Source organism: Agrilus planipennis, unplaced genomic scaffold (genome assembly GCF_000699045.2).
Source record: "Agrilus planipennis isolate EAB-ADULT unplaced genomic scaffold, Apla_2.0 scaffold165, whole genome shotgun sequence".
Classification (NCBI taxonomy): Eukaryota; Metazoa; Arthropoda; class Insecta; order Coleoptera; family Buprestidae; genus Agrilus; species Agrilus planipennis.
The window spans coordinates 605,663-626,599 of NW_020439087.1; the positions used below are offsets into that span (position 1 = coordinate 605,663).

General features: G+C 35.1%; 1 protein-coding gene across 1 annotated transcript in view; it reads right to left on the reverse strand.

The window, feature by feature from the left end:
- Positions 1-328: 328 nt before the first annotated feature.
- Positions 329-20,937, reverse strand: part of LOC108738086 (dorsal-ventral patterning protein Sog) — an 84,674-nt gene continuing 64,065 nt past the window's right edge. Inside the window, exons 4-7 of the mRNA XM_018471329.2 lie at positions 4,336-4,401; positions 3,638-4,275; positions 2,668-3,570; positions 329-2,193 (exon numbers count right to left, since the gene is read on the reverse strand). Of these exons, the coding sequence (XP_018326831.1) occupies positions 1,468-2,193; positions 2,668-3,570; positions 3,638-4,275; positions 4,336-4,401 (2,333 nt within the window). The 3' untranslated portion in view covers positions 329-1,467. The remainder of the gene's footprint in view (positions 2,194-2,667; positions 3,571-3,637; positions 4,276-4,335; positions 4,402-20,937) is intronic.

Genomic DNA, 20,937 nt, shown 5'->3' on the forward strand with positions numbered 1-20,937 from the left:
TTGTCTGTAAAGTCGGTTTACTGACGATAGTTGAACGTGACAACGTCATAAAAAAATACTGATGGAATGGTTTCATTTTTCAAAAGAAAATTTTAATTTTATTTGTTTGATAGATATTTTGTATGGATATAGAGAAGCAGGTAAATGGAAATGTATTATTGTATAGCAGCTGTCCACGCGGACGCATCGCTCACTCAAGTAGGAGAGAGACAGATGTCGAACGCTGCCGAACGCGGAGGCCGATTGTGCTTCTTTGTCGCTCGTTCCGCGCTCTCGCTTGGACTTCAAGCCTTAAATGGAACGCCTCAGAGCGAGGTAACGCCGCATGAGTCATGTTTTTTCGTGCGTGCAGCCGGCTCCATCGAATTATAAGACGTTGTCACGTCAAAATTGTAACACGCTACTGTATAGCTTTTTAGGGTTCCCTACGTCCGAATGAAAAACGGAACCATTATAAAATCACTTGTGTACCTGTCTGTCAGTCTGTTACAGTCAATATGCTCCGAATGTACCAGATCGATTCAGTTGAAATTTAGGACACATATTTCTATGATCCAAACACGAATGCATAACGTATCCAAGTAAATTAATTTTGAACATGGGGGTCATTTCTGGGGGGTCAATAGGAAATTAAAAAGAAAAGTTTTGCAAACTATGCCGTGTAACATATCAAATGTTATAGGGGCCTCAAATATATTTGTTTTGAAATAAATAGTTTTAAAATTATTTAAGCAAATAGATGAATATTGACCGTTCGTCTTCCCTTATCTCCGAAACCACTGAACCTAAAATTTTGAAAAAAAATACAGAAAATAGTTCTTTACTTATAGATTACAGAAAAATTAATAAGAAGTCGATTGGCCTGAAGATAACGTGATAAATCTTTCAGCAAAACAGTATTGTGCTTACAAATTTCCATTTGCAGTTTGAATGTAGAGGAGAACATGTTTTCTTAACTATAACATTAAGTAGGATATAGGATCACTCTGTCTGTCTTTTTTTTATTAAATTAACATTGGGAGATGCAACTACTGTGACATAAAAAAAGGAATATATAGAATTAAGTGCAATTCTTGTGAATCTACATTGGGCAAAGTGGGAGATCTATAAATATAAGAATAAAAAAACATATTTACAGTATATATTAGTAAAAAAAGATAAAAAATACGGCTTCTCGGATCGTAACAAAAATCTTGTAAATGACCAATTACAGTTAAGTTTCATAGATTCCCAATTACCATTTATTAATTTGACTAAGTTCTGCTGTGTTCGTTTTAGTACTTTAGTATATAATTTACTTTATTCCTTTGAAAATGGTCACGTGTCCGAAACTTGGTAGCACTTTTTCTAATAAAACTTTCCAATAGTGTATCTTTTTCTTAAATAACTAATGCCATTACAGATTTCCTACCTGATCCGTTATTATACTTAAGCATTATGGTTAATAAAATTGCAATAAACAGTAAGTTATTTTGTACTTACTTTACATTTGCACGTGACACACTTGTATTCTCCCAAAGAAGCAATCCAGGGATGAAACTTCTGCCCGTTTTCGTAAGGTTGACTTGGATTTTCAAAGTTTTTGCATCCACCGGCTGCTAAGATCTCCTGAGGAGATCTGGTGGATGTCACAGGCTTTAAAAACGAGTAAATAACGTTTGGACTACTGGGATCGTTCACGTATGTTTCGTTTTCCGAATCGACGAATGCTTTTGTTACTGGGCAATTTTTACAGCAAAGCTTATCGTTGTTCTGTCGGGTACATTTCACTTCAAAAGTTCCAGGATCGCAGTAACAATCCGTGCAAAGATCGAAACCACTCGGAATTAAGAACGGGTGAAAATAACTTCCAGGGGAATAAAATTTTCCACCAAACGAGCATTTTTTAGTCCCGCTCAATTCACTAGATAAATACGACGAGTTCAAACATACCGGGCAACATTCTCCAGGTTCTTTTGTTCTTTGATTGCCAGAGCATGGGACCTTAGGACAACTCATCGTGTCACACTTGGGATTACCATTTTGACAAAAACACATTGTGCACGGATCCGACGTTGTCCACTGATCTCCTTCTTGGTAGAATTTTCCTTCGTGAAAGCAAGCTTCTATATGACCTATATACGAAGGATCAAGAACTTGCGTTGGAATATCGTTTTCGGGAAAATATGGTGCACAGGAAGACGGTAATTTGATCTGAAACAAAAGAAAAAATTGTGCCAAAAAACCAATACCTACGAATGTCGTTGACCAGAGTTGAAATAATTATCTGCTTTTTGTGAAATGGGTTTGATACAACAGCATATGTTTTATGTTTTTATAAAACCGACGATGAAAATTAAACAAGCTGTAAAACACCCATTAAAGCTGTTGTATACCTGATTCTATCAAGAGGTAGTATCAAAACATCATCGTAAAATCTACCAAAAGAATCAATTAAATATAAATTACTTTTAAATCCGAAGTTTACGAGGTTTATTTAAATAATAATCGAATTCTTTTGTATCCACTTCCTCAATATTTCTCAGCAGGGATCTTCACCGTTAATCAAGACATCGAATAAGACAAAGATTATAAAATTTACAAAAAAACCAAAGCAGCACCAGTTATTGACTTTAATGAAACATCCTAGGAAACATATATAGTGTACCCAGTACAATAGAAACATACCTGGGGTAAAGTTGTTTTTAGTAATTCCTTCTGTTGGGTTTTATCGATAATCTTTACGAAAGCAACCCCAGTACCAAGTCTCATTAATTCTTCCCTAGGTAACGGTTCTGTCGATGCACCTTCTACTTGATTTCCTCGAAATTCTTCCAAAACTCTTGTGATAACCGGTGCACCCGGTGCAATCATTGGCAATGTTTCTAATACGAGTTCCATTTTACGATCGCTAAATGTTGACCCTCCCAATGTTACGTCGTACTGAATTTGACAGTCTCCGTCCACATTTAACCACACCATTCCCGTAGTTGACACAGGTAATTCAGAATCTTCCCGTCTAAGTAACGTAGGAGCTGGTGCGTCTCTCGCATCTGCCACGAATCGTGGACTTAATCGCCCCCTTATCAAACTGTTAAAGCCCGGAATCGTAACGTTTACTACGATATTACCCGAGTACAAGGGCTCCAAAACTCTAGGACTCAATTTGTCTAAAGTTCCATTAGCCCAACCGTTATTGAAATATGGCGTTAGATCTTCTAATTCGGTTTTCCTTTTAGTACTTGCATCATTTAAAGTGATGAAGGCTGGCAATTGGTTTTCTTTCAGATTTTCTATTTGAACGTTGTATACCAAGGACCCTTCGCTATTGAGGTAAACCCAAGCGAGACCAGAAGCACCATGAGGATTTGCGTTCTTGTCATTTCCAGACGAATTCAATGTCGTTTGGAATAGCTCACACGTCGTTTTTGTGAGAACGTTTCCACTTAATCGTAGAGCTTCCGGTCTTGATACTGACGATACAGATAGTACTAATCTTCCCCTGGTCAACAGACGTAAATCCGCTGGAGATACTGGCGATCTTACTTCGATCACATTAAGCTCATGGACTGGTTTAGATACTTTTACTTTCTACAAAAAGGAAAAGAATTTCAATAGTACCTCTCAAATAAAATATACGGATAATATAAAATCGTACCTCTTCCAATATGATTTGCCTTCTCTCGTCGAGAGATAACGTGATATTAACCGGTACATTGGACGTTTCGTTCGCAGTGAAAATTCCATTAAAAACGACGGCAATATGAATCGATGGAGATAATCCTGTGGATGCGGAAACGATTGCGGTACCACCACTTCCCGCCATCAGAGTCAGATCTGAATTTGGAGCTGGTTCCAAGAGAGAACTAAACAGTTCCGTTCCAAGAGCTACGTATTTCATGATTTGACCGCTTAAAGTAAATTCCGTAACATCTTTCGTTCCCCACATTAAAACCACGAACATCTTTTCTTCCTTGAGGAGTCTCCTATAATTTCTGGACAGCCTTCTCCATACTCCGCACACCTTTCTGGTGACGTTCTGATATGAACTGGACACGTGTCCTCCGGCACTAGAAAGAGTGTGCTCTTCCAAAATGGACCCATCGTGGTCAACGAATTGGAGTGCTCTAGGTCGAGCCGCCTTGTCGGATATGTAAAATGAATAGTAAAGGTTCTTTTTCTGGATGGTGAACCTTCCGGTCGCAACCACGTTGTTTTTATTCTCGTTGGGAATGGGTTGCATGTCGTCGTTGCGAAGAATTAACGAAGAACGTACCGTAAGCAGCGCTGCGAAATCTGCAAAACACGAATTGGCGTTAGTGTGGGCGCCAAATTGTGATTAATCTGACAACTTACGCTTGTTACTCTTTTCATCCTCATCGATGGTACTTTGAGGTACGATATCTTGAATGATATCGGGATCTAAAATGAGAAAAGAGGCAAAATGACAGTGGCGTACCAATCAATCACTGGTCAAAGCCAAAATATATCATATTTGTATGGAGTTTGTGTATTTTGAAAGTAATGAACGACAGTGAATCGGTAACATAATAGGCACCTAAAATGATTACACTAATAAAAATATTTATTTAAATAAGTGAACTAAATGTAAATAAATACATAATACATATATGTAGTTTTGGTATAAATGGTGGATGCGCCCGACATCTCCAAAAGTATCGAAACTAGAGTACCCTGAGTACCCGCTTTGGATGATCCGGTGTGGTACCGGATAATGACGCCGGGTAATTTTATGAGAGAGAAAAAACAAAAAACCAACACCAGCAATAATAATTTAATAAGTATAACAAAAAACCTACCTAATGNAAAAACCAACACCAGCAATAATAATTTAATATGTTAAGTATAACAATAAATTTGCTTAATGAAAATTAGTGATTAAGATTGTTGTGGGATAAGCCGCTTGTCCTAATTTATTTTATTTATTGATTTATATATTAATTATTTGTTATTTCGATATAATTCTTGTTTATTTTTTCTTGTGAACAAGAATACATCAATAATGGCCAATTATTACCATTTACATTAAAGGCTCTTATCAACGGAAGATTAAATTCTTCTCGTTGAAAATCCGCCAACCAGAAATTAATATTCCATTGGTTGATTGTTTATACGACTTTTTCAACGGGACATATGCGTTTTGAGACGTTGACGAGTGTGGCATTTATTGGAAATCTAGCAAGTCAAGTATTAACTGTAGTTGTTTCGCCGGGTACCCCCGGCAAAATCACTATCCGGTGTGCCTATCCCTAATCGAAACCATATAAATTAACCTATTTCCGTAAGCTGAACCTCTCACGTCAAAAGGAATTAAGTTTCATGATTATCATAAACTTTACACAGAGAAAATCATTGAAGATGTTTAAGAAAATTGAAGCACATTTTTTTATGAAAAAGGAGATGTGGAGGTATAAAACGGTTGCAAACCATTGCTTTAGAGTCTAATGTGTACTGAATGAAAATAATTCTGATGGATGCCCTTCAAGCTTGAAAATTTCCGGAAAAATTCGCATGGATGACACCCCTACTCAATACCCAAAATTCTGTGGACACCAATGTAGGTATGTATATATGTTTCGTAAAATTAATAGTGTACGCCTCTGACAGTGGGTGCGACAGACTTTACCGTTATTACGACGAGTATGGAGTGATGTGCAACCGCAAAGACCGTCAATGCAACACCACTAATGTTTCTGTAGCTGTTCTATTGACACCGGTCGTACGGGTTTTTCGCGACACGGCACCATCCGTCGTGGCTGCCTCCGACGCCAAACGTCGGTCTGCTGCCGATTCTGTGTTGGTGAGGCGCTATACACACACACACACGTTCTTACATACATAAATAAAGAAGTACCCGCGAGTTAACGTATGTATTTATGTCGTCGAAATTTGAAACGGCGTGGGACGATATGTCGGACGTTTAAAAAAATTAGATAACGTGTTATTTGCATCAAGGTGAATGACAATTAATTTATCCGACCTTACCCAGTACGAAAAAATTTTAGGTATTATAAGTAGGTACCTAACAGCACAATCGGATGGATTACCATTAGGCACCAATGTGAAATATTGACGGTCATTAGTCTTATTTAATTCACTAAATGACATTAGAAAATTTTTTGTTATTCAAATAGGTACCTATGCTTTTATGTGAATATACAGAGTAAGTGTCATCTACATTTAAGTAACATGGGAAGTAAAAAATGAATTATGAACGCTAATGGAAGTGAAAGTTGTATTGGTAGTTTCAACGTTCATAATCAGGGCCAGATTAAGATAGATATTTAATGAGGCTACAGCTTCAGGCCCTAAACCTCTTCAATTTATGCTTAAATTACGATATCATAGACTTTTGCAATGATTGTAGTCAAAATACAGATAGATAACCCCGCTATGTTAGAAATGCATAAAAGCATTACTGCAAAAAAATATCGTAATAGTAATGCAGAATGAGGGTAAGTACGAGGGTGGATTGATAAGTTTCCGGCCTAACCAAGAGATGACGCCACTAGGCCTACCTTGAGGTGACATTCTATAGTACCATCCTTGGATAGCTTGTAGCTATAGTTTCAGCCCGATCTCCTTGCTAGTGTAGGTTTGACAGCACGCTGAACAAGACGCCTCTGTGGTTTTCGTAAAAATGGAAAAGCAGGAAAATCGTGCTGTCATCAAATACTTTTATTTGAAGGGGTTAACGCCGAAGGAAATTAAAAAAGAGATGGACTCAACACTGGGGACATCCTCCCCGTCATATTCAACCGTTAAGCAGTGGGTTTCCGAGTTTAAAAAGGGTCGTGTGAGCACCTCTGATGGGCCTCGCTCAGGACGCCCCGTTGAGGTCACAACTCCAGATATGATCGAAAAAATTCATCAAATAGTGCTGGGAGACCGCAGATTGAAAGTGCGTGAGATAGCTGAGACCTGTAAGATGTCATATGAACGTGTGCAACATATTTTGCACCAACATTTGCATATGGAAAAGCTCTGTGCAAGATGGGTGCCGCGTTTGCTAACAGTCGACCAAAAATTGATTCGAAAAAACATTTCTACCGCAAATTTGTCATTGTATAAGCGTAATCCAAGCGAATTTTTGCGTCGATTCGTAACCGTTGACGAAACGTGGGTCCACCACTACACTCCTGAAACCAAAGAACAGTCTAAACAGTGGATTGGACCAGGGGAACCAACTCCAAAGAAGGCAAAAACAATTTTTTCGGCGAACAAGGTTATGGCTACTGTTTTTTGGGATGCAAGAGGTATTATATACATTGATTACCTTGCAAAGGGTAATACTATCACTGGTCAATACTACGCAGACTTATTGCAACGTTTGAGCCACGAGGTGAAAATTAAACGACCTCATCTGGCGAAGAAAAAAATCTTGTTTCATCACGATAACGCACCAGCGCACACGTCAATCGTTGCGACGGCTAAAATCAACGATCTAAAGTTTGAATTGATGCCGCACCCTCCTTACTCTCCAGACCTAGCCCCGAGTGACTATTTTCTGTTCCCTAATCTCAAAAAATGGCTTGGCGGTAAGAGATTTGCGGACAATGAAGAAGTAATCGAAGCTGTAAATGGTTATTTTGAGGAGCTTGACGAATCAGTCTATAGAGATGGCATTAATAGACTGGAACACCGCTATGAGAAATGTATCAGCCTTGGAGGAGATTATGTTGAGAAATAAAAAAAAAAAATTTTTAAAAACCTTGTTTTTCTTGGTCAGGCCGGAAACTTATCAATCCACCCTCGTATAGAAGGCAGTAACGCAAATTTTACATACCGCAAGTAATCGATACGGTCATATAAAAAATTTTTTTGTGGTTATCTTTTTTTATTATATAGATCAGCGCTTTCCAAACTTATTTCTACTGTGACGCTCTTGGGATTTAACATTTTTTTGCGACGCTCCTCTCTAGTAAATAGTGCCTACCAGTTGTAGTTATAATCCAGTAATAAGTTACCAGGAAAACTCCAAATAACATGTATAATTTATATTAGAAAATAAGAACCAAAACAAAACATAGGAATAGTCAACTCGGTCGCATCGACACATACAGTCAATCTATGTGGGTTGCCTCACGACGCCTCTGGCATGCTGTGTCTCTCTAGGGCGTTGCGATACACAATTAGGGAAATCCTAATATAGATACTAATACTATTAAGGTACCCTTAACTGTTTTCAGCCCAGATCTCATTTTGTTTTAAACTGCCCCTACTTATAAGCGTTTAGTTACCTATCGCAGTTAGAAAATTCCAAAGAGTCCAGTTAGTTTCGGGTAGTTTTTAGAGAAGCAAGCGATGTTTTCAGGAAGTGATCGACAAAACATACTTCACACATTTACCAAACACAATATAAAAAGAAAAACTGTCCACAGAGAAGTGTGTAATTTGTATGTTCCGTATCTACATCGGTACAGACTTATAGATTTAATAAAAATACCTTTTGAAAAAAGATCGTCCAATCAAACCTCATTTAAAAGCTTTGACAGTTTTTTAACTGACTCTAAATAATTAACTGAACTGACGAGAAATGAAAAATTGCCGGTTATTTTTCAATAGATGCAACGGTGACAAGTTATCTATTATATAGCGTTGAATGTCGTGTGAAAATTCCAGACGAGTGATTGAAAAATGTAAATTTACGTTTGATTGTCTGGGAGTGCAATGTGACAATCATTTGCGCCGCTACGTTGTTTCTTTTTCTTACTTCATCCGACGACGCCGTTCGTAGACGCCTGTTAGTTTAATGCCTCGTTGAATTAAACAGGCATGCATTCTTGCTGACATGATTCGCATGAATGCAAAATAATAGAAGGGGAGTGCTATTTTAGCTCCTTGGTGGTCATACCACGAAACCGAGACACGATTTTGCGAACACACCTTCAACAACAAGCGGAACATTCCCGAGAGTATAACTACATGTGTTATTGCACTAATCGTAAACTACGTTTAAGCTTACATTCGTACAGTACCCACAAAAAAAAATTAAGAATGTGCATGATAGATTTAAAAGGCATACATATTAAGGCTGGACTATAATTAATTTTAACAATCGATTGTTGTATTTTAAGGAAATGTGGAGTTTATAAATTAAAACTTTTTAACTTTTGGGTGTTTCATTCCCACCAGCCAGTAATGCTGGTGAGCGGGCAGTCCCTCCGGGCTATGCCGGAAGGTAGGGCGGAAGGCCCTCTTCAGCCTGCTTTCAGGAATCGTGGGAATGGGTGGGTGGTGGTTCGGGTGAGAAAGATGAGACGGACGAAATGAAGACAGAAGAGAGTGAAAGATTATCTGTGGAATATTACTGCCTCAGCATTCGCCTAAGTGATCCAAGGAAACCACAGAAAAACTTGGACCAAGGCAGACGGACCCGGAATCGAACCGGCGTCCTCCCGAATGCTAAGCAATGGTCTAGACCTCTAGGCCATGCCGCTCGGTATATAAATTAAATTGTTAAGTATGTGAAGCATTTAGGGTTGCCACTCGTACTTTACTATAAGGTATTGTACTCTATTTCGACTGTGCGTACGTTATACTTTACAAGACACATAAAGTACGCAAAAATACCTTATTTAAGGCCTTAAGTAAACATCGTAATTTTGTAAGCGATTATTCGAAATTCAGAGTATTTTTACATCAATAATATTGCACAATACAATAATTTTGAGAATGTTTCTATGTTTCTGAACACTAGTTTCATTGACTAAGCCATATTTACGGAACAACCTGATTTCCCAAATCTGTTCAAAGTAGTGTCACTTTTGCTGTCCGTTCCGGCTACTTCAGCATTTACAGAAAGAGTATTCTCTGTTATGAACGCAAAGTGGTGGGACGACAGGAATAAAGCTTCATTAAAACTATTTAATAATGAACTTTTACTGTACTTAAATCTTTGTTTGCCATGTTTAGAGGCTATTAATGTATTTAAGAGCGACAGCAATTTGTTACTGGCTGATAGGTGTAACGAAAAATATGTTTTTAAAAACAGAAGATAAAATACTTTACTGTTATGCTGAGTACATTTTTTGTTTAAACCTTTTAGTCGAGAAATACTTTATGTAAAGCCTGAAAAGGTGGCAACCCTAGAAGCATTTTACATGGGTCAAACGGAGAGGAGTATACAAACAAGAAAAGAAGAACATATAAAAACATGAAAAAATAAATCTTCCGGCTTAAGTACCTGTTGTACAGAGTTTTGAACACGAATTGGATTTCGGGAATACATACAGATAACAAAGAAAAATTTTCTGCAAAATATAATCTTATTAATCGATCGATTTTTATTAATCGGATTCAACTTTCCCAATTCGTTCGCTTCATTCACACTATGAGAAAAAATAATAAACATAATTCTGCACAATATAAGATAATATGATACCAGGTAACGTATTTTGAATGGATGATACCATTGTCGTTACATATTTTAACCAAGGCGTTCCTTGGTTTACCGTAGGTATCGCGAAATGACGAATGTGACAGAAAGGTGCTGTCTGCACTATTCCATCTGTGCAGGCGCCAGTCTGGCATTCGAAATCGACTTTTATCCGCAGAAACCCGTTCTTACGTTCATTGATTATTCTGCAATCCATGTATGCACATAAATGTAAAACATTTTTTAGTCAATCGAATCTCAATGAAATACAAGCATGCATACATATGTATCTATACACATTCGAGTTAAAACGCAGACAGGTTTAACTTTTAAATTTCAACGATGCATTTCAAATCGATGCCTACATATCTATGTACGTATATACATGTATTATACACGAGTTTTAGGTAAATATATAGTTATTCATTTCATTTGCTTCGATCAGATAAATAGCCTACAATTTTGCATATCAATCGTTCTTTTTAAATTATTTATCAATCGATTGTGGTCGTACAAATAATTTATAAACAATTAAAACCTAATCAATTTTAAATTACTGAATGTTTTATGTAAAGTTGAACCTTACTACTAGTAGTAATCCTGTAACTTCTGAAGGCTAAACAATTGTCAATCCAATAAAGCTTGCGAAAATTAACTAAAAATAAATTTTTAATTTTACATTAAAATAAATTTCCATTCGGTCAATTACGTACTACTAATGACACGTCTCTTTTCGCCAGGCGAGTGGTAATGATGAAATTTAAATTTATAAATGATTGGTCAACCTAAGTCGCTTGATAAAGCAACCTAGCAACTCTTTTTCTTTCTACTTATTGATTTACAAACATGTACTTATTTAATCAATAATAAAAAGATAATTATGTGAGGACGAATTAAGGTCTTGGTTAGTAATTTATCTAGGATTGTAATTTGATCTCATCAGCACGCCATTGTCAGTCTTGTTAAATTACCGACCAAACCTAAGTTGGTCGTAGTTATGAATTCAGTCGTTTTACACCTAGGGATGGAGAGGGAGAATAAAACTTCTAAGGAAGGAATAACTTTTTTAATACTGACTCTAAATCTCTTCAAACAAAATACAAAGATACGCAATGGAAGTAACGGAATTCTGTGTTGTTTCTGGATTAGATCGCTCTTTCAGACCTTCAATGCTAATTTTCATACGCGCTTTTAGTCTTTCTTGTTTCGTTGCGGTTCACTGTTCTAAATGAGAATCCCAATTCCCCACTAGCATGACAGTAGAAACTGGGACGCACCATAATCGAATGTAGGTTTAGATTTTTTAGATTTTCATTCACATCGTCACTGGTCAAAGCGTTAAAAGCTTCCACAGACTCTTTGGATCTCAAACTTATTAAAAACACTGATGCTTTATCCACTTTTCATTTGAAATACCTTTGTATTCACAAACTTTTTAACCAATTTCATCGTTGCGGTTTTTAGTTCATTCTCTATAATTCTTCGTGAAATAGAAGCTTTTTCAATTAGCCTTTTAAAGTTTCGATATGATTCATAGTTTTATTGAAATAGACGCATTGTGTTATAGATAAGTAGCCAAAATTAATATAGAGTGACTGGAAAGCATTAAATTCTCTTGGTAAAACTTTGGTTAAGTAAACTGTAAGCACAGCTTCATCCACAACATACAAGGTGAGGAGATAACTGAATTTCTCCATCTCTCGTGTTTGAATTCACGCAGTGTTTTCCAGGTGGACTTTTATACCACCGACTTGGTGCATTTCACGTACATATACATATAAGTACCTACATATATATAAGTTACATCGATTATTTAATTAGATAAATAGATAACTTTTAGTAAAACTTTTGTCTAATAATTACAATTTTTATGTTAGCATCAATATTAGCAGACAGCAACAAGATCCCGACTAGAATTTATGGGGGCATAACCCCATGTAGCGTATGGCTAATAAGGGTCATGCCGACATAGGGATGTCCCCGTAGTTCCTCATAAAAATCCCACCAAAAATGAGGATTGCTTTATGGGTTTTTCATATGGGTCTTAAGGGGCAAACCCATCACATGTATAAACTTAAAAATCTACCTCGTGGGGGCTCGATGAGGCAAATTCGTTTGAAAATACTCTCGGTAAAATGAAAAAACATAATAATAATCCCCTTGCCCAATTATGTTGTCGTTTCAATGAAATCTTTTACATTTGCAACGAACCAACAAGTGTACTTCCTGATATTGTCACAGGGATATTTATCTCTAACGATATTTTGGTCGCACCATGACTAGATCGTAACTTGATCAATAGTATGAATCGGAATTTATAATGTGAATATTGTCGTAAGAAATATATGCTATAATACTGTATTCTAATTGTCAAAAGTCAGGGATAGTGTAGCTTTCAATCTATTATTGACGAATTTTTAAAATCGGTTCGGTAATTACAAATTTTATCTATTTATAATATTAATTCATTCTACAAATAAAAATTGATTTTTCTAATGCATTCCTGACATATAGTTAAATTGTTTATACAATTATATGTGTATAATTATTTTCAATGAATGACCTGATGAAAAAACCTTTAAAAACAGAATTTCGAAATAATATGTGGACTTTTCAATTTCAGTGTTATTTATTTGATTTAATTATTTGTATTAATACGTAATGTCTACTACAAAAAAATAAAAAAAGATTTTACTGATCTAAAGCAAAATGTAATAGCAAAAAGTAAAAAGAAGATATGAATCATCTTGTTTAATTGTGACACTAACACGATCAGCAAATATTAACTGAAATGTTGGCACTTATAATAATAATAACAACACACATAAGACCAGGCGCAAAAATTTGCATAGGTTATTATATTTGTTTGGCACGGAAAAAGTAAATTATATAACGCTTCCAATTTTATTCGTTTTTAGATGACCGAAAACCTTTTCTTCTTTTGTTTACCTTTCGTATACGCTTATCATTAGCGCAATGTAAATTTGACTAATTGAAAATGTAAACATCGGCATTAAGTTTTCTTGAACGTGATATTTGAGTTGTTTGCCAACGGATGTTGCTAGGGAATTTTTTTTTAATGCACTGAACGAATAAAAAACTACATTTACATTACACCGAGAATACCAAGGCACGTACAACGCTAACATACCGAGCCAATGATAAATAATAATTTGTACAAGTTCAAAATAACGCATTGTATAAATAGTGGAATAGGGAACTCATAAGCGCTTGTAAAAAAGAGAGGTGGAGGTCGTTAGGTCACGGGCTCTCTCACACAATTATTCTAGACATGAGAAGATACAAAATTAAAAATTAGTTAGTAAGGAGTAATTTTTAATTAATCGTAAACGTAAATTATTTTCGTACGGGATTTTTTATTTAGAATGTTTGAATTCTTAAAATAAATAATCAAAGAGAGTGATTAATTCGTGTTAATTTTTGGTGTTATAATAGGTACTTCTTTTGATACATTGAGGGCAAAATTTTAGCATGCAACGGAAGTTGCGTCATGCGACAAATCTGCGCACACCGCGCAACTGTCAACGATAACTGTCAGCGGCAACTGTCAACTGTTAGCGGTAATCGAAAACATTAGACCGTCTTAAAATGTTAATATCAAAATCAAATGATCAAAGGTGACGGGTTTGGACCACGTCGCTGATTAATTGTCTCATATTTTGCTTCCTAATTCTTAATAATTTAAAGGATTATGCCATAATGTAATTAATCAAGCACATTTTAAGAAAAAATCGAATCTATGAAAATAGACGCTTCATTGGGACACAGTACGATCAACAATTAACTAAAAGCCATCATTTGTATTCAATTGTTATGTAATTGTTTAATAATTATGATGTATGCAATTGCTAATTGCTAATAATAGGTAGTAAAACGTCAACCAACTTATGCCCTTGAATTAAGATCCTTTTAGAAAGTTCAAATTGAAAACAGAATAGTGGATTTTACACAAAGCAATTTTCTTCTCTAAAGCAGAAAATCTTATTATAACCATGACATTAATTTAGTTTGTAGTAATTGTTTCGTTTACCTGAATTTGTTTTTTATAAGAATCCCTTTTCGTTCATTCGACGTCTATTGGGGGATTTTAAAATATTGCTGAAATGAAGGCGCTATTATCATAGCGTATTGTGTGATGTGATGCCTATTTCGCCTTGTTCCGGAAAGAAGGATTTACTTCGTGATATGATCAAAGCCAAATCAGCAATTGCCGAAATAAGTTCCATTTTGGAATCTAATATTAACGCTGATATACCTACACATTTCGCAAATTGAGCAATTCATAGTTATCTAAATTTTGAACATGTATTTTCTTTGGCAGATATGGTCATTTTTACTTTTAACCAAAAATTTGTATGAATACAAGGTCGATCGTTTTGGATCTCATCAGCGCGTCGCAGGCAGCTCCGACAGAACACAGACCAACTTTTACCTGCTGTCTTAACAGTGCGTTTTAGAAAATACTACAAATGGCGCAGTAAACGCCATCTGTAGCACGATGCATTCTTTTTTATAAATCAGTTAGTTTTTTAACTAAAAGGACTAACTGGTTTAAAGTTCCAAGTGTCTATTCCAAGGCTTGTAATGTCTTTAAGGTGTAAACTATCAATTTTAATGGAGACACTTGTTAATATTATTATTAGAACATTTAAAATGTGCTAATTTTATGTGTCAAATGTTCGCTTAATGGGGCAAAGTTCAAATTATCTTTTTGAATTTTATGTATTAACGTACTTATTTATACCGGAGTATAAAACCTACATTTCCATTCATATTTTAACAATTTTAAAAGGCAATATTTATATTTTCATTTGGATACCATCAACGCAGTATGTACGCAATATAAAGATTATCACCTGCAGTCCGTAAATGTTTTTCCTTCTTCTATTTTTTCTATTTTGTTTTATTTTTAACGTTTTTGTATCACGCAACATACCTATTATTCATATATGTACGAAAGTATCACGTAAATATACATGCATATGTGTAATACGTACATATTGAAGCAGTCGTACTCAGGGTCATCACGTGGGATTGTAATCATTGTTATCGCGCGATGACATGATATTCATGATCATGACGTTGACATAAATACATATAATATAGTGGCGCCAGAGTACAATCCAATTGTGACCGCCGCGCTGATGGTAAAAACCGGTAAAAAACGAGCAGTATTTTTATATATATTCCTATGTGTTTATGTATGAAATTCTTAGTGGATTACACCCATTCACGACACATATGAGTAGTGGGTATTTGATTTTTGACATCGATAATTCACGGTGGTGTATTAAGTAATATAAATTTACTATAGAATAATGTAATTTAGCTTTTTTGCAAACTCTGTGTATAAAACCGTGTAGGATAGGATAAGATAGAATAGAAAATAGTATAAGGTCCTTCGAAAGTTTAAGAGACGTACTTACACACATACATATATTTACCTCTTTAATTAATATTCAATATACTATTATTAATATATATTATAAAAGATACAATTTGCGTGCCGCTAAAACTCAGAAATGAATCCCGGTACGATCAAGGGAGTTATGGTTTAGTAACCCTCTATCTCTCGTCCATGAAGAAGGTTCCCGTTTTTAACTGAAGGGCGTGCTATTGAAGATATACAGGCTGAAAGTTTCGCCCTCTAGAAATTGCTAGAATAGTTCAGAACATGTGAGTGTATTCGAGAGCATTCCACAACATTCCAGAACATTATGGAATGTTGTGGAATGTTCGAGAATACTCTGGCATGTATCAGATTATTGAGAAACGCTCCAGAACACATTTGAATGTTGTAGAATGTTCTAAAACACCTAACTAACTTTTCCCGAGCGAAGTGAGGATAATCCAAATTGTTTAGAATAAATAGAAAAAGATGATTAATTCTTTCAGCTCCTTTTTAACCAATTTCTAATTTGGATGGGCAAAATTTTGCTTTTTACAGTGGTTCAAGTCTATTGTAATTTGATGATATAAAAGCGTGGCAGGATGTCACCTTAATAACTTTTTGCATTGGGCTCCGCATGTCTAAAGATTCGATACTGTATATAGCACAAAAGTTAAACTTTTCTGACGGTTACAGAATACATTTTAAAATTATTATATAAACACATATTTTGGTATTACGAACGAATAGCACCAGAATGAAATATACCAATCAACAGTATCTTCACATCTATCCTATAGCAACATTATATTTACTCAAATAATAAATAAGTAAAGTTCATGTCTGTACAATGAAAGAAATGGAATTTAAGTAGCTTTTATTGTGGGTCTTTTGGGACCTTGCTGTGCACCTATAAACATAACACAAAACCACCGTTTAGTAAATTAGTTTAATAATTTTTAGTTTTCCTTTTTCTTTTAAGCAAATTAATGTATCCGAAGCAAATTAGTAAATGTCACTTTTCTTCTTCCAAAAACAAAAAATACGCATTTAAAATTGTAATCGGCCATTCAACAGGCATGTTTCTAATTTATTGTCTACAACTGTAGGAAGGACCATCTTGAGAGTGAAAAATTTATTAGCAGTAACATTATACAATTCACCGCCCCAAGTGTAAAGGTGCCATGTATGGTCATAGCGATTTACACAGTTAATGACCGCATAAACATGTGTAACTAATTATATGTGACAAATTTTATCACATTGTTTTTAAAACAGAAGTTTTATGGTGACACGTTAAAAATTCTTGATTATATGCTACCATAATTTTAAAGTTGAGAATATGACGCGAGTCAGCTTCCTCATTCAAGGCAAAGATAAGATTTTATCTCTAATGGGATTAAGCTAAAAATAAATTTGTTTTCTAATTAAAAAATTGCTACAATTAAGGTAATTAAATGCTTTATTTTGTTACATTTATTATTATTAAATTTATTTGCTGGAGGTGAATTTTTTACGTTCTACACTAAATTTCAAAATTTATCTGAAAAATAACAATAACCTTACTGCTAAATTAAACATGATCGATATTTTAACGAAATATTTTTTAGTATAACATTAAAAACGTACAACTGTTTCACTATCCATTACTTTAAATTTCTTTAAATGATCTTTTTTCTTCTCACACCCGAACTTTGCTCAAGTAAAACCAATTACTGTATTCTGTGTTACAAAACCATCAGGAAATATGGTAGTATCCATGGCTCACAACGATGTAGCTAATACGGATTTGCATACCACGGAAATTAATTATTTTTTAACGTCAATGAAATTCAATCTCATAAGTTGAAGCTCTTAATACAACAACAGAATAAACTTTAAGTCAAAAAAAATCGGTTGTCTGTAAAGTCGGTTTACTGACGATAATTGAACGTGACAACGTCATAAGAAAATACTGATGGAATGGTTTCATTTTTCAAAAGAAAATTTTAATTTTATTTGTTTGATAGATATTTTGTATGAGTATAGAGAAGGAGGTAAATGGAAATGTATTATTGTATAGCAGCTGTCCACGCGGACGCATCGCTCACTCAAGTAGGAGAGAGACAGATGTCGAACGCTGCCGAACGCGGAGACCGATTGTGCCTCTTTGTCGCTCGTTCCGCGCTCTCGCTTGCACTTCAAGCCTTAAATGGAACGCCTCAGAGCGAGGTAACGCCGCATGAGTCATGTTTTTTCGTGCGTGCAGCCGGCTCCATCGAATTATAAGACGTTGTCACGTCAAAAAGTGAGAGATAGGATTAGGATAGAGTAGAAAAATTGTGGAAGCAGGAACAGGTGTAAAGAGGAGCAGAGGTAGACGAAGAGTAGATTACCTGCTGTTCACAAATGGTTAGGGAAGTGGGTGGCCTGGTTATAGGGAAATGTAAAAATCGACTCAGGAAAGGAATGTGTGGAGGTGTGTGTCTAACCAGTCTTAAAACTTACGCTCGTATTATGATGACAGTGTAAACTGAAGCTTTGAAAGATGAGAAACAGGCAAGGACTCGAAACATCTATTCTACTAATGTGCAGTTTCCCGGTTGATACAATCTAACCACGGCTTAGAAAGAAATGTAATGACGACTTTGTACAAAACCTATTGCATCTTCCACTTATTATTATTATTATTATTATCCTGGACTTCTCAGTTTTCACTGGTAACTTTGAGCAAGTTAAGACGGGCTAATGCCAGAGAACCTCACTTACATCTTTTGGGATATAGAAACCAATTCTCTGTTCTTAAAATTTAGGGAGCTAACGTATCTTCTTGTCCCTCTTTTTATCAAATCTACTTTTCGTGCCTATTTTCAATACCTTCATCCTCCATATTTCCTCCCTGATATCCTCTTCATTTAGCCTCTTCTTATATTTTACTATCCTTTTTAATACTTCTTTACACGTTTAGTCTTCCTTCATATTACAATCATCATTAGCTTATTACGTACTTCATTAAATAATAATTAATCAATTCTCACCATTTTATTTCTCATTAAGTTAATTATTTAATTTTACTTAACGTTCTGCGAGTTGAATAGGTACTACATAGTTTATTTGAATGCCACCGTATAATTTTTCGACGTCCTCTGCACCAGGTCGTAAAAGAATTTTTTAACGATCGGCCACGAGTCGTGATAAAATTTTAAATAGTTTCCAGTTTAAGTATGAACGGGCATGTTGTACTGTACGTAATACATGTAATGTAATAGTGGCGCCTCGAAAGCCGCAATAGAGGTGTCATGAACTTACCACCTACGTACGGTCTCGAACGCTCGTTTGAGACGTGTCGGTCGCAATTTTCGTTAATCGACACTTAAATATAAACAAATGCATTAACATCGCGTAATTCGAGTTATTTTCACTCTGGCGCCAGAACAATTCAGTTTACGAAACGGTCGATTCTGACTTGTTTCCGTAACAGTTTGAATTACTCACACTTATCACGAATTAAAGTGTAATTGTTGATGAACGCTTTATACGTGAATGAAGATAAGCAATTTAACAAACTGTCTGTTGAACGCAATTTATCTTTTGAATGAAAGTAATAAAAAGCTGTAATACTTGCAATTTGTTATTTAATTTTTATCCCAAACATTTAAAGAAATTAACAGAAATATCATCATCATCACAAGGTCGTCAGTCCTAAGACTGGTTGGACACGCACCTCCACTCATTCCTATCCTGAGCTAATCTTCGCATTTCTCTGAAGTTAGAACATCTTATATCCTTAACTATTTGCGAACAGTTATCTAATCTAGGTCTACCTCCACCTCTCCCGTTTCTGCCTCTCATATGTCTCTGACTAGGCCTTCATGCTTGAAAAGGTGTCCTACCAACCTATCTCGCCTATTTATTATTGCCTTCCATAATCCTTTGTTCCCCTATTCTTTTTAAATACCTCTTCACTTCTAACCTTCTCTATCCACGGTATCCTCATCATTCGCCTGTAACACCAAATTTCGTACGCTTCTACCTTTTTTCACAATTGCACAATTCCTGCCCGGCAAAATCACTAACCACTTAACTATCAAGACCAGAAACGTTTTTCAAGAAAAACGAACGTAATGGTTTGTACATTTGAGCATTGGGTCTTAAGAATTGCAATGTAGTGTATACCTATCTGCTCTTGGGGTGTGTAAATAAGAATGGTATAAATAGAGACTTTCCATTTATTTGTCCATTTTTAGCATGCAACTTCATGTACGTACTTAGGGACCAGTTGGCGTACCATTCAAAAACAATTAAAACTACAAAAATATACGATTCGTAACCAACAGAAAATGCCAAAAGTTATTTTAAACGTGTTAATTTTCGAAATACATATGTTTATTTCTCCAAGTCAATATTTATATAGTTAGATATAGTTTACAAAATGTTATTAATTGAATGATCATAGGTATAGGTAACATATTGCTTAATTTTTCTGGCAATCGTATTAATTTTTTTGGCTTTGAAGCACTGATGTTCATTTATTATATGATTGGCAGTTTAGATTTTTAACAGCTCCGTGGCCTCAATTAAATGACTCTAATTATTGAAAGATGTTGACGGTTTTTTACAATATTAATGCGACAAATTGTTATTAGTCAACTTTCATTTCTGTCTGGGAAAACAACCTAGACAATTTACAAAATTTGGTTCGTGTTTATTGTCAGACGAATCACACCTGTTTGACTATTATAATTTTATCCATTACCTTTACTTGCCAAATCCGATTGTTTAAAGATAATCCTGGATGGCATAACAAAATAAAGTAATTTCTAAATTGTTTCATCATTATTACACATACTTATTTAAAAGAACAATAAAAATTTTTTACNTTTTCTATTTTACTATAAAAATTCTTTTTAGATTTGTAGAACTTACTTTAAACTAGGTTTACATACATCAGCATCTATGTGGACATAAAATACCGGTACACTAAACTGTGCATGCAGATGCTCAAAATAAAGTAATTTCTAAATTGTTTCATCATTATTACACATACTTATTTAAAAGAACAATAAAAATTTTTTACTAAGCAACAAATTGTTATTCTCATCCGACACTGGCAATATTATTTTTGTAAAATGTTTGCATACTTATTGAGTTTTATTTTAAATTAACATTT